Source organism: Enoplosus armatus, chromosome 5 (assembly GCF_043641665.1).
Source record: "Enoplosus armatus isolate fEnoArm2 chromosome 5, fEnoArm2.hap1, whole genome shotgun sequence".
NCBI classification, from domain to species: Eukaryota; Metazoa; Chordata; class Actinopteri; order Centrarchiformes; family Enoplosidae; genus Enoplosus; species Enoplosus armatus.
This window is the reverse complement of record NC_092184.1, coordinates 9,505,044-9,520,216: the sequence shown is the minus strand read 5'-3', so window position 1 is coordinate 9,520,216 and position 15,173 is coordinate 9,505,044. Positions and strand designations below refer to the sequence as shown.

General features: G+C 42.5%; 1 protein-coding gene across 1 annotated transcript in view; it reads right to left on the bottom strand.

The window, feature by feature from the left end:
• Positions 1-15,173, bottom strand: part of robo2 (roundabout, axon guidance receptor, homolog 2 (Drosophila)) — a 253,374-nt gene that overhangs the window by 41,033 nt on the left and 197,168 nt on the right. The window contains exons 5-8 of the mRNA XM_070905977.1: positions 14,992-15,130; positions 5,663-5,799; positions 4,369-4,380; positions 77-201 (exon numbers count right to left, since the gene is read on the bottom strand). Coding sequence (XP_070762078.1) covers positions 77-201; positions 4,369-4,380; positions 5,663-5,799; positions 14,992-15,130 — 413 coding nt within the window. The remainder of the gene's footprint in view (positions 1-76; positions 202-4,368; positions 4,381-5,662; positions 5,800-14,991; positions 15,131-15,173) is intronic.

Here is a 15,173-nt window from a genome sequence, read left to right as displayed (position 1 = left end):
TTCCACATATAAGAAATAATGAGAAAAAGCAATAAAAAAGATATACACTGGGTTGTGTGAGATTGTTTGCACTTACCTGACTTCCCTCCTTCTGCCAGAAGACAGCAGGCTGAGGGTTTCCTTTGGTTTCACACGGGAAGGTGGCAGTGCGGCCTTGAGCCACAATTTGGTCCCTTGGGCGGATGACAAACTGAGGCGCAGCTGAAGTCAAAGGGCAAAAACACCAGTGTTAGCAGACCAGTGGTACATAGTGAGGCCAAACATCAGGGCTGGAGATTATCAGGGCTTGGGGATTTCAAGCAAAAACAAGCCATATACCACACGGTCAAATCAAAATGGGAGTGCCGTACAGAGCGTCCATGCAGCGATATATCCGTCTTTCGCTCTCTAATGGCTCTGAACAGAGGAAGGACACCAATGACTATCATTGCCATGGTAACCAGGTTGGCCATTCATCCAGGTGAGGCTAAGGCTGAATGAATGACAGTCACATTTGCATTCACACGGGGAAGCGCCGTGGTCACAATGGCGTTTAGATCTGAGACAACACAAAGGCACACCCATGCCCTGGAAACATCCAAAACTATGAACAGGTATAGACATATAGGGGTTAATCATGTCAGACGTTCCATATGTCAGATTTAGTCTGTATCAGAATGCATCTCATATAAAAGTCAAGATCTGAAGTGGCTCAGTACTTCTGATCAAAGTTGTATCAAAAGGGAGTCAGAGAGAGAAAAGACTATTTCTGTATTTACCACACTTCAAGCTATCACCTCTCCATCAAAGCGAGAAGAGGCTTGAAAAGCTATCAGACTTTGAAATCGTAGTGTGAAGCTTTCTCAGTCAATATTCACGACTCCATCAGGAGCCAGGCCAGTTGTCACACACTCGCAGTCGGGACAGAGTGAGAAATGTCTGATTGACAACTTGACAGATGCAGTTCAATAATAAAGAGAGAGAAGTTTAGAGATTAGATACAAATTTGGTGTGCAGTGTTGTCTCTCTTCACTCCCTGACCATTCCCTGATGGCAGGTTAGGGAGGCAGGATTTCACGTCACCCTTCCCTCCCATTTCCAACCAACAGTCACCATGATTTTTCATGGGACAAATAACAAGCAAAGGCCGATGAATCATGTGCATAGCTTGGATAATAATGGGATATAGCGTGTTTCATTACCCATGACAAACTTTATTATGTAACAGAGATGTTAATCTTGAGAAATTGATTTAAATGTATGTTTTTATCCAAAATAATAGAACAGTGTCTTATATATAGATAACAATGCAGTGCAGCATAGAAGCTTTATGAACTAATGGTAACCTGGACTCACATTTCTCACACAGTTGCCATATGCTCATCTGTGCAACAGCAGAGTATTACCACGATTATCTCGGCTGCAAAACTTTGACCTGAGGTAATTTACTGCATGACCCAAGACCTCTACTTTTTTATGACTTTATGCCTTAGTCCTGTGTTGACAAGTGCCATGTTTGCCAAGATAAGAAATCAACGACACGTTCCTTACGGGAGGAAACATGGTTCCCGCAGAGATAACAAAAGTCAACAAATTAAAGACTCAGAGTCCCTGCAATAGCCTCGAGTCAGTGCAGTAGAGGCCATTCTTTCTTGAGACAAACAAAATGAGAAAAATTAGAAATTTCTACAGATTTGTAAAATTCTATGACAAAAGAAATCTGAATTGTTGCAATGCAACATCTTGCACCCTTTCTGTTTCTTTTGATTTCTTTGTAAGTCCTTCCACTGACAAGCCAGCTGGTTCCAGTAAGGCCAGACTCTTCCCATTTGGCTGGTTTCTCCATGTAATCCCTTTTTGGGGGTGTGTATTTGTCAAAGATACACACAGTTGGGAATGGTACAGATGGCTACAGATTTACTGCCTTCCCGTTTGGCCTTCTGCAGCTTGGATATCTTGTGGCTCTCACAATGCTGGGCCTGATACAGAGCTCCTAAATCATGCTCTGGCAAGGACTCAGTTCCCTCCCTTCACTTCCTCTGCTCTGTTCCATCCCACACGCTGCAGTACTAACTAAAAATATGGTGCAACACCTTACAGGCTGGTCCCTCTAACTGCACTGCCCGACCTTGTCCTTTATTACACTGTCTTCATCAGTGTTTCCTTCTTATCTGTTCTCATAGGCTCTTGTCGCACACAAACTGGATTGTATTTATAGAAAAGATTTTACACAACTTATTTCCATATTTATGATGCAGTACTGTCAAACAGAATTAAGTTATGTGAATGTTTTCGAGGTTTATAATTGTTCTTTGCTTGTATGGATGATTTTTTTGCAGCTGGATGTCAAAAACAACAATTTGCTCAGTGTTCAGCTAGATGTAAGCAAACTTAATAAAAGAAAGAAATCTGTTTTTGAATCACCCTAATTAAATAAAAAATGTTTCCTACTACACTTGGCTGTTTGACCCAGTGATAACAGGACAAAACATCAACTCCACTGTTTTAATTTACCATAGTTTGTGCTTGCTTAACTTTTCCTGGTAGCCTGAGATAAATCTTGAGCTCATTCTATACCTGTGGCATTACGTTCAATCTCCCTTTCTATCTTTTGAATTACATTAGAAAAGGAAATAAAAAACACATATAAGAAAGGTGAGGAGGATGGACCTAAAAAAGGAGAAGGAGGCCCACAGAGAAGCATAGATCAAAAACCCAGACAAATCAAGAGGAAGTCAGTGTGTGACAGTCTCACAGCTCGGCTCAGGGCTAACTCACACTGGCCCAGTTTTTGATTCAGAGACCCTTAATGACATGTGAGAGGCTCCTTCCTGTCCCCTCCTAAGGAAACACATGATCAGGTGCCCATATTTAATTCATGACAAGTCACATCTGCCTGGTTTGGAGAGGGCTCAGCATAAAACAGCAGTCAGGGAGCAAAGAACAAATGGCCAGAGAGACAGACATCCATTCAGTACACCCAGGCACATAAACTATGAAGCATTTCCTCCTCCTTTAAAATCCCACGTTCAATCATATTTTATTCAGAAGTCGACGGCAATTACTGTCTTTTCCCACAGGCGGACTGAATATGTAATTTCCTCCATCTTCTTGAAAGCTGACAGTTTGACAATCATAGAACAGCCACTGCTGTTTTGGCAACCGAAGTCCTGCCACTGAGGCAGTGTCTGGGTTTTTTTTGCCAGTCAAGCCTGTCTTGCCACACACTTCTGCCATTCTTTTCCTCTCCCTTCTTTGTCCTGACGCATGTTTCTCGTTCCTGCCACCCTCCTGTTTCTACTCTCAAAAAGCACACCTTTCTCTCCAGATGGCCATTTTCACTCACTTCCTCTAACATTTTAAGTGTATCATATTTGGTTCTGCCTTGACCTTTCCCCAATCTATAGGGAAATTAAACGAGAGTCCCAGCTCTGTGTTGTGGGGCTCAGAGGGGAAGACGCTCGTCCAGAATAAACAGATCTCAGCTCTGTGTTCCAAAAATCCACAGATGGCCTCAAGACTTGCAAGTTAAACACGTTCTGGACCATATGAGATGACAATGTCTGAGACTATCAGACTGCCAGCCCACTCAGTCATTGTAAAGGACAGGGTCTAGAATCTGTAGAGCCTTCAGTTTAGAGCTTAACTGGTAACAGAAACTTTGAGTTAATATGCTTGATAAGTCTGTGCTGTAGCACGGTGTTGTTGAAACCTACATCACTTCCACCAGCTGCTGGTTGAGAAGTGTAAGTGATAAAAATACAAACCTACAAAAAAGAATGTGGACTTGGCAAAGACAATGATTTGGTGTATTTTGTGCCTGAAGGATATACTAAGTGATGCTTTCTTTATTTAAAAAAATGTGCCTGGACAATTTGCTCCATGATAACATCATGCTTTTATTACAAATTGCTCTCACATTAATAATGATAAAGTTTGTTGACATGTATTTGAAGTCAATTCTATTCACCTAATTGACTAAGTTCAAACCACATTTGGATATTCAGAAAACTTAGGAGGCATGTGGAAATAAAGTGTTCCCTTGGAGCTTTGTCTCTGACTTCTGTCAAGTGGCTGCAAACAAAATAAGTGGAGCTGGCTGCATTGATTAGACTCGGTATGTATCTTATTCAATTAACTGACAGACCTGGTGTAATAGGCCATTAGTGTTTTTCATGTTAGTAATCAAGGTAGGGCAGTAAAAACTACACAGACTACAATATTATTTCTAAACATTAATTCTGAGGGTACACAATGTGAGTTAACACCTGTGTTAGTCAAATACAGTAATGTTAAAGCAATGGTAATTGATTGTCAAGCAGTCAAACGCAGTAGTGTGTATGGAGAGGGCATGCAGGATGGAATCAAATCAGAAGGATGGGTACTTACCAACAGGGCGAGCTGGAGACACAACAATGGAGGAGTGTATACATAAAAGAAACAAATTAAGACAAAGACATACAAACATATAAAACAACGGTTGAGGAACAGAACAAACAAAAAAAAATAAGACAAAAAGAAATAAAGTCAGAATGAATGACATGTTGTATGTTTCTGGCACAGGATAAGCATGGCAGAGAGGATCCTGTAGCTTTTATCTGCTGGACAGTGTTATTGATGAGCTCAAAGCCTCTGTTTCTCAGACACAGAATTATGAAGGGAGTCTGGTATGACCGCCCCCTGGTGGTCAGAAATTCTCAGTTGCATTCAAATAGCAGCCAATTCTACTCGTCAGAGACAAATATACTACAGGACCTTTGCTGTCTGAAATAATGAAATCTACAATTCTATGGGTGGTGTGTGTTTGTAATAGCAAGGCGAGGGTGTGTTCATCACTAGTGCTGGATGGAGAGAGCAGAAAAAGAGAGAGCAAGAGAGAGAGAGAGAGAGAGAGAGAGAGAGAGAGAGAGAGAGAGAGAGAGAGAGAGAGACAGAGAGACAGAGAGAGAGAGAGAGAGAGCGAGCAAACAAGATTTCAAAGACTAAGTGAAGACAGCATGTGGGTTACAGCCAGAGACTGGAGCCTCTGAAACCCCACACTCCGTCCAGAAGAATTGTGTTTCCCCAGTGTTTCCTCTGTGGCACTGTTTGTGTCCTCACTATCAAGTACAACTCTAAGATGCTGCTTTCAAAAATCCACCTTCCACAAAGGGTAAAAAGAGAAGTCAACCCAGACCTTGTTTTACCTTCCTCTGGCCCCCTGTGTCGCTCTAAAGCGGTCCACAGAGACCTTAAACACTTGGGTTTAATGGGAAGAAGAGTGGTGAAAAGAGGGAAAATTATGGCTAGAATGTTTTTATTAACCTTGCAAACCCCAGGTGTGGGACTGGCGGTGTGCACCAGTAATCTGTGAAATGGCTTTGCTGACTGGGTGGTTACAGGATGGAGGGTAGCGTGGCTAGCAGACCACCACGACAGGGGGAGGGTGGCAGACTGTGTCGACGCTGCACTTGGAAATGTAAATAATTAAAGAGATTCATAGACTGTCTACATCTCTCTTGGCTGTGGGAGTCAGCATTCTGGATTTCCATTTGTGTAAAGGCGACCCTATGGAGAGTAAACTGCCAATCAAAACCTCATATTGGTGTACAAGCACAATAACCTCAATGGTCCATGACTTCTCTAAGTGTTGTTATGTGCTAGCTAATGTGAAAAAATAACAAAGAACAAAGGTGTTTCGTACCTCTGACTGTGAGAGTGGCGGAGGCCTCCAGCTTGCCCACGCGGTTTTCTGCCACACAGGTGAACGTGCCCTCGTCGGTAATGGAAGCCTTCTTCACTCTCAGCACATAGTCGTCCTTGTCATACTTGATCTCGTACCTGTCAACAAAGACGTAACATCATGAAATTGAAGTTGCCAGTTCAGCATTAAATGCAAATATTATAAATTCAGATAAAATGATGACCCCGTGACGAATAAGACGTGCTGCAGTATTTAACCCATGCCCGTTGAGCTGTCTGGCAGAGGGCATGAAAACTTTATTTCCTCTTGGAGAGGTACACTGAAGCACAACTGTTCATTTTGACAAATGGAGATTGCAAGGAGAAGGATCAATTATTCAACAATGACACACAGTAAACAGAGAGGTGCGTTCAGTTGGAACCCTCAAAACTCGTTCAATATTCATGAGAAGATTCTCTCTGTGTGTGTAGATATGTTTAAACTATATTCTTTGTGTGCGTACCATTGTGTGTCTGCTACACGTGCATGAATGTACGGTTGCAATAAATCTATACAGAGCTACACCTTCTTATTGTAAAGCAATTAATTGAAACAACACAGCAAATATACTAAGGCAAAGTTGGCCCTAATTTCAATTCCACTGCAGTATGCAAATGTTTGTGTTTATGTGTGAGTTTGCAGATGGATGCATGTGTGCTTAGACCTGTATGAATAGTATGGCAGTTGACAGGGGGATGATGCTGGTGTGGTTTGTTGTTCAAGTCTGTAATTGAAGGGGGTGCTGGCCTGGCAGTGTGTAAGTAGTGTGCTGGTGGGGGTGGTGGGGCTGCGTGATGGTGGTCTGTCAGCCTGACAACCTTCTGCTGTCCACAGTCTGTCACTCAGAGACACCGAGAACACAGTTGAGATGAACAGAAAAAGGGCCTCTCTATTAGAGCTTGAAACTTTGCTTGCCCCTTCAAAGCAACTTTGTAGAATTTCTACATGATTATAGATTATTTTAAATGATCAGTTTGTAGATGTAGACAATCTGGGTGAAACTGGTGCAGTCTATGTGTCGAAATCAGCTGTACAATCTGTGCACTGCAGTCTGCCACAGTGTATTTTTTTGATTCTACCACTTGGAGTCCCAAAAGTCAGAATTTTTCAAACCCACATAGGGGCTTTAAAGGACAAGGCTGATGTTATATTATCCTTTTATTATAGCTCATGTCTCTGTGCCATAAAACTCCAAACTTGTAGTCCAACAACTATTAAAAACACATAAAAGAACCAAGAGCAGTGATGTCTGCCCAACATGGAGCTAACCCTTCAGAGATTGAAAATGCAGTCAGAGTTGTTTTAGAAAACACTGGCCGTGTTCATTGCAATGAAGAAATATGCCACCCAGTGAAACAGTATGACTCTTTTATGTGTTTTTAATGGCTTTTGGATGACAATAGAGCTCCATGGCACAGAGGAATAAGCTATATTAGGCTTTGCCTACACAGATGATACTTGTTAGAGGGATAAATTCATGGTTTTGGTTTTGATCTCTTCAGAGGAATTGTTAATAGTTAATAAAAAAAAATGAGTGAGTTATACTTTCAACTGTGAGGTTTGTATACCATATGAAGGTGTATAACTGTGTATTCTGGATAATAAATTGGACAATTAGATATGTCAACAAAATATGATTTACAGTGATACTTTCTGATGTGACTCCATTTCACTCAGAGTGGGAAAGACCCCTCTGCTCTCCCATCAGGTGTACTGATGGCTGCTTGCCACTGGCAGCTGCAAAACTAATCTGTCTTGTCTATCCATGTCAGATTTTTTTCGCCTGCTGTTATGACATTTCCTGAGCAAGCATTCAAAGGCAGCTTTATTGAAGCACATTCCTCAACTTTGACTGCCAGTTCCTCCTCTCCACACAGGTACTTAAGGAGCCATAATGATTATTTGACTGAGTCATGACTGAATGCTTTGTTCTAGAGAGAGGGGATGTACAGTTCAGATAAAGGTGGGGGACGTGAATAAAGCATTTATTGTTGAAACCGAGTGAGTGGCATCCAAAGAATGAGACAGCACCTTTTGGGACAAGCCTGTTGTCAGATGAAAAACAAACAAGCTAATAGGAAAAGAATCCTCCCATAGCCTGCCCTCCGGCTAGGACGGGTAGCTCAACATGAACTCCTGACTTGCAAGAGGAGGTGGAGATGAGCACAAGAGTGGCAGGGACAAGTTAGGGCTTAGGCAAACACCATGACTCCCTCACAAACCATGATAAGAGCAAGTAAACAAGTACATGTTTCCCAGTACTCTCAATCAACCTACCCTAACCAGCTCTGTGTACAAAGAAGGCAGTGTTTCACTTAAGAAGTTGGTTGCTACAACCCTATTTTTTAACATTTTATTGACTTCTTTCACCTCAAATCTAATTGTACTGGTTAAAATATGCATGCGGTCCAGTGTAGTTTTCCTGGTTTATTGGAGTTGTATTTCTGGCTGAAACTGGCATTTTTTTGACCAGATGTTGGCACCAGGTGAAAAATCCAGGGCTTACTAAAGTCAATAGGATTCATCATCTCTGTACCATGAGTGTCTGTGACAAATTTCATGCTAATCCATCCAATAGTTGTCGAGACATTTCACTCAAAACCACATATGTCATATGTCTCATGGTGGCGCTACAGGAAAAGCCAGAGGATCACCACAGTCGATATAATTCACCATGAATATATATCTTTTAAAAATTCACGGCAATCCATCCAATAGTTGTTGGGATATTTCAGTCTGGACCAAACTGGTTGACTGAACGACTGAATGACTGACCGTGTGACATTGCCATTCAAAGAGCCATGCTACTACCATGGCTAAAAAGGATGCTGGTGTGTGAGATTATAGAGCTATTAGGCTAAACTGTCCTCCAACTATGTAGACCAAAGCATTGTATTGTTAGCTAACCAGGTACCAATGCTAGCTAGCTAGCTAGCAACAAACTTAGTTAAACTTAATCAAATGACGAAACATTACAACAACCCACAGGGTTTTGAGCTTCTTCTCCTTCCATGACAGCATATATTGGGGCAATACAGGACAGGCATGAGAGCTACAGATATTGTCACTCATAAACTCGATCAGTTCAACTGCTCATACAGGTTCCCACAGCCTGACATCAGCATGGCTGAGGCCTTGCCGTGTGGATAACCCATGTATGCATCTACCGGACAACATGCTTTTTGTTCTTGGTCCCGTCTCCATCAACCTCTCAAACAGAACCTCAGGCTCGTCCATGACTTATTAGTGGGAAACATGAGCCCAATCAATCTGTAATCAACTTCCTATATGGAATCAGCCTAGATGACAAGATGAGTGGAAATACTCAGGGATAAGAGGTAGTTGTGGCCACACACACATGTAAGTACACACAGAAAGGGAACAGTAGCTCTTTATAGAGACTGGATTGGGGTAGAGCTCTGTTCTCTATTAGAGGAGGAATGTAATTGCACATGTAGAAAGGCTGTGGAAAGGATAGGAGAGCCAAGCTCACCCCGCTGGACTCTCCCTCCTTTTCAGACTAGAAAAGGCACACATTACACACACACTCACACAGAGGAGAACAAAGTATACAATCATCCAACACATATCCACACATGTGCAGAGTCATTCACTCGTGCAGGGCGATGAGGAGTGATGGGAATGTAAGCAAATGCCAAGACAAAGCAGCATTTTTCTGGGTTGTCAACTTGATGTGTTTGCTGCACGGAGAAGGCTGTGCAAAAATGAAAACTTTATTGGACACACTTTAAAAGCATTACATCTCAAAAATGCTCCGGATCATCTCAAAGGATTTGCCTTGAAACTGCCTGTCAAGAACACGCTCACCTGTGTTCCACCTTCAGACTTGTGCCAATTCACTCACATTAAGAGAACCTTATCTCTTGGTTGTATGGACGACTGAATGTGTGTGTTTGTGTACAGTTATCCACAAAATGACTCAACCTGAGAGGATCTTATCTGCCTCGCCTGTGTGAATGAGGCCGGCAGTAGGCAGAAGGGTTGTGTGCCAACTCTGAGCACATGAGTCAGACTCAAGATACAGCAGAGGACTAATTCCAGCCTGCTCTCTGGCCTGACTGCTCTGACACAAAGTCCCCTCTCTGCTCCATTTCATTCTGACACTCTGATCCAGTTTCACATCATCTGACTGCTACTTTACCTCATCCAGATCAAAAGAGCTGGAGTCTACCTGTCCAGGCCTTGTCACCCATGAGAGGGAATCAATTAACCGCTATCGCTTCTCATCTTCCTTCTGTAAGGCCCATAGCCAGAGCTCCACTCTCTCTTGGCACCTCTCACACCTTAGCAGGGTCAGGGCCTTCCCATCAGTCCGACAGACATTCATCACCTTATCCTACATTAATCAAAGATCCGTTTGGCAAGATTTCAACCCTCATGGTTAGGCTGGGGGTTTGTGGGGAGCACATTGATCCTAAATTTGCCTTCAAAAGAGTTATTTCTCCTCAGTGCCACAGCAACTGTGGCAGCAGTGTAGTCTTTACTTAGTCGAAGTGGTTTGGAGCAGACGCCATGGTTGTACTGGAAAATGTTGCAGATAGAGAAAAAGAAACAGCAAAGCACAGCTCATTGGCCGATGCCTGGAAGCAACTCTTACTTTTTCTCTCTTTGTGAGCGTGTGTGTACGTGTGTGTGTGAAGGCCAAAGGACGCACAAACACCAAAAGCACTGAGAAAGTTGGACGTATATGCTGAGGTAATCATTTGTGCTTTCTTAGCAGTAGAGAGATATTTTTCTACCATTCATGAAGATAAAGAAAAAGCACTGATACATAATGAATGATCGGCTGCACGTCTTCCTAATTAATGTAAAACCATATTTTCTATATATTCTATCATTAAGAGGGAATTATCATTTTATTCACCTTACTTTGCTGTTGACACAATCAGTGTCAATAAACCTGAAAGATAAAATACACCCCTGCTCATCCTTCAGCCATTCCACTCACCAACCCCCTTACACATGCGCTCTCATAAATACCAGATGTATCCACTTATATATCAGGGGAAGTAATGGAGACAGGAACCATAGCCTGGCGTATTTTCATTCTGCTGAGTTGCGGAGGTGAGAAATCACTGAAACTGGATGGTCAGCATAACACAGGCGCTCCTGTCACACTAGCTTTAACAGCTCTCTCAAATAGAATGACCCACACACCTCTATCATACACACACACACACACACACACACACACACACACACACACACACACACACACACACACACACAATGAAAGGATTGAGTGAGAAAGAAAGGCTTTTCTGCTGAATGTTGCAAGGGCTGTGCTGTGGAGGTCAACGGGGACAGGGGGCCTGAATACAGATAGACTGCAAGACCAAAGGGCCTCTGATAAGGCACAGGAGAGGGCACAAGGGTCCAGAGAGGGAAACCAAAGGAGGGAAAGACGTGGGCCACACACTGAGCTGGTAGGCAGCGGGAGATAACACACATTGCCCAAGTCTTTTCACTGGGATTCATAGACTATAGCAGAAGCTATTCCATTTGGAGACACACAGCTTTCTGATGTGGGAGCAGCTATTGTGTGCTTTCCCCAAGATTCTGCAGAGATGCTTGACAGACGGATATTAATCTGATACTGATAATAATCCAAATGAAGACACTCTTACAAATAATAAATTGGCCTGTTTGGAGTGTGTAAATGTATCCACATTGTGGAAGGGCATTGCAGATCTACTATTTACTGTATACACCTTCAATAAACTACAACTCTAACATAGTTATCATAGTATTTTCAGACACATGCTACAATCCAGCTGTTTGATGACACATGCCAAAGATTTTCCCCTGGGAAGACTCACTACTCTACCATCTGAATCTAATCTTATGTATATTGGCAAAAAGAATGAGACCCCATTTGAATCAAATTATTTCTCTAGGGGAGGTTGGGTGATTTTGATATTACATGTGCTGGTCAGTGATTTTAATCCTGCCCGGAGCGTAAATACATGATTTTTCTCCTCCTACCCTGGTAATAATTAAAGCCCCAGGTAACTACTGTTTTCAGCACACTTATTGGTCCTCTCACAATTTAAGTCCCATCCTGAGAGAGGCCTTGTATTTTAGAGTTTCATTAGCTCAGCACACAGTTTAGAGTTCTGTGTGACAATGAAAGAAGCAGAAATGTTTTTTTTTTCTGACCTGAAGGCAACATACAGTCCAATTTGGGAGCCCAGATGATGAAGGAAAAAAAGAAAAGCCATTATGAGAGTAAGAACCCGCAAGCTCAACAAATGGGCTGATCTAATTTCAGCTACAGGTAATTATTCTGTCTTGGCTAATCTGCCATTCTATAACCAATTTTATGTGTGGTGGACTACATGTATTTAACCCCATCACCTTACAGACTCCAGTCCTCTCCTTAAAGAAAAGGTACAATAGGAATCCAGAAAGAACCATTTGATAATTTGATAACCCTTCTATTAATAACAATATTGAAGAAAAATATTTTTTTCTCTTAAAGAACCAGATCCTGTGATATGGCATTGGGTGAAATACAGTCCAGAAGCATGAGTTTTGCCACCACCCCCTCCCTCTGGAGTACGAGTCGGAAAAGACGTGTGTACCACAAATACAATTTAAGGTTAAGCACTAATTGGGCTAATTGGGCTGCTCCATAACATGCAAACATGAATATGACACAGTGCTTTAAGCAACTCATGTACACAAATTAATATTTTCTTATTAGAACAAGGTCCACACAAATATTCTCCCAACACACAAAGAAATATCTCAATCCCCAATCATAATTAATGCACCTGTAGTAATAATGCACCTGCAGTTCCTTGACATTTAGCTATTTACTCTGACATGTGCCAGACCGTAATCTGAATGGTTTCACTGGGATATGTCGAGGGATTCCTCATCATAATGTACACTGAAAAATGATGACCTATTTTATGACATTGCAGTACCAAAGCCTGTTGACAAGCGTCCTAGAGTAGATACGTTTGATTGGTGATTTTTATTTAGTTTTTTACAAACACAGTAAAACACCCACACAGAGGTAAAAGAGCAGCAACATTGTCTCTGTCCTCTAATTGAAACCATTCTTGTGCTGTCTCTATCTCCTCTTCAATCCCACAGAGACTGAAGCCAGTGCCATCCTGGCGTGCTTTATGTCTATGTGCCAGTGTGTGCGTGTGTTTGCCTGGAAGGCTGCTGGAGCCACTGAGCATATTAAAGACCTGTTTACTCAGCTGAGGCTCCATTTCCCTTCTTCTTAGTATAAAAGTTGCACACACAAACACCCACAGAAAGACACAGGAATGCACAGCGCGTGTAAAGGGACCAGCAAAGACAAGTTAAAACAATTTGATGGTAAAGAAAGAGCGGCCTTACTAAGTCTCTCTCTTTCTACAGCTTATCATAATAATAAGGACAGTGTAACCTTTTCGGATAAAGAGCAAACAGAGACCCCTCCCCACTGAATATAGAAGTGCTTGATCTTTAGTCGTCTTTTATTCCTACGGCCAGGACCACTACTGATACAGCTACAGACGCCCACAGTATAATGACACAACGGCTGTGCTACAGTAGCCGTTTTTCTTTTTCTTCTTCTTCAGAACAGTTATCAAACTGGAAACTATTCTTTTGTGGGATTTTAAACAATTCCTCTGTCAGTCACAGGGAAGCCCTGTTTGATGTTTATTAAGTGAGGATAAGCAGTAGAGAAAGCAGGAACAGTTCGCCACTTAACAATATGAGGAGTCTTCTTTTTGGCATGCAACAAAGGCGGCAGAAAATGTCAGAATTAGAATATCGCAGTCTTCATGCCTGCTTTCTGCTTCAAAGCAAAACTGGAGAATTAAATATAGCGAGGAAAACAAAAGCTCTCACATTGTAATTAGAAACACTGCAATATTTATTTCTTATTAATTTTGGCAGTGTCTTTTTAATGCGTTCAGTTCTTTTTCCATATCCAAATAAGGCCGAACTTCAAAGGGATGATACAGTTAGCAAGGACGGAGGCACATGACACTCATCCTCCTCCGTTATAAATCTGTTAATTAGTGTACAAAATGAACTCATTTCCGGAGCCAACTCCCTATCAAAGACATGAGTGAAATACTTTTATGTGTTTGCTTTGGCACAGTGCTCGTGTCCCACTGCCCAGTGAACCAAATCCTTATCAGGCACAAACAACTCGCCCACGCTCAGCTCTGCAGCTAGCCTTAAGAGATGTCAGGTCCACTGAGTGTATGTTTTATGAGGTGATCCAAGCAGTGTGTGACTGGCTTGCTGGCTTGGGACCGAACGCCGGTCTCTTTGAAGACACACTACTGTTGACTGTGAGTCCAGTGACTCACGGTGAAGCAACAGGCCGACACACAGGACCCAACAAGAGCAGTATCACCATGTCATCAGTGGCTTTTTACAGGAAGTGAGCCAGACTATAGCTGGCAGCGGTGATAGCATTTCTCAGTAAATTACAGACATTTATGGCTTTTTCTTTCATCAGTCTCTGTTTTTGCAACTGGGAGTGAATGCCTGTGTCATGTCAGTGAGGGCACACAGACTGAATGAGGATAAATGTGTGATTATGTTCCAGGTTTCTGAGGTGTCTGTGGCAAGATTTCACCTGAACAGCTGCACCTGTACACAGGCACTTGAAGGCCACATCAGCTGCTATACTCTGTCTCTTCGTATCTCCTGTCATTCGATCTCTCTTACTCTCTACCTGTCTGCTTTTCAATGTGCCAGATTTTGTCTGCTTGTCTGAATGTCTACCTTTCAGCCTCCCTGCCCACTTACCTGTCACTCAGTTTTAATTGTCTAGCTCAATATCTGTTTGTCTTCATGCAGACCCCTTCCTTGACATGAGACACCTTCTACCCCTGTAATGGCTGTGGGAGCTGTCTTCTGGGGCCCCTGAGGGTGGAGTCATTTTATCCTGAATGTGTAATGTGCATTGTGTACAGCCTAATAGAGCTATTTAATGCCCCCTGGCAGTCAGGCCAGGTGAGAGCTGGCAGTGTGAGTTATCATTAGTTTGAAACAGTCACTCAGACTGACATCAGTGCCTCCACATCTCCTCTGCATTAAGTGCAGCCTGTCACATCAGTACTACACACACATACTGGTATGCAGAGGCACATACACACACATGCTCAAAACTGGTTGCTCATATAACATAACAGAGGAAGGCTGAACTGCTTGCTACTGTGAGCCACCATCTTATCACTGTGTTAAGAAATGTTTCTCCCTTGAAATAAAGCCTTTTTTCAGAATATTCTTGTAGATGTACATACCTCCCACGAGGAACATCAACGTCGTCTTTCCTCCAGCGTACATTTGGCTGAGGGTCCCCTTGTACCTGGCAGCGGAACTCCACCGTCTCCTCTTCCAGGACCACCTGGTTGATGGGCCTCCGGAGGAAGGTTGGCCGCTCTGCAGGATGGGCACAGAGCACAGAAATAGATAACGTTATAAT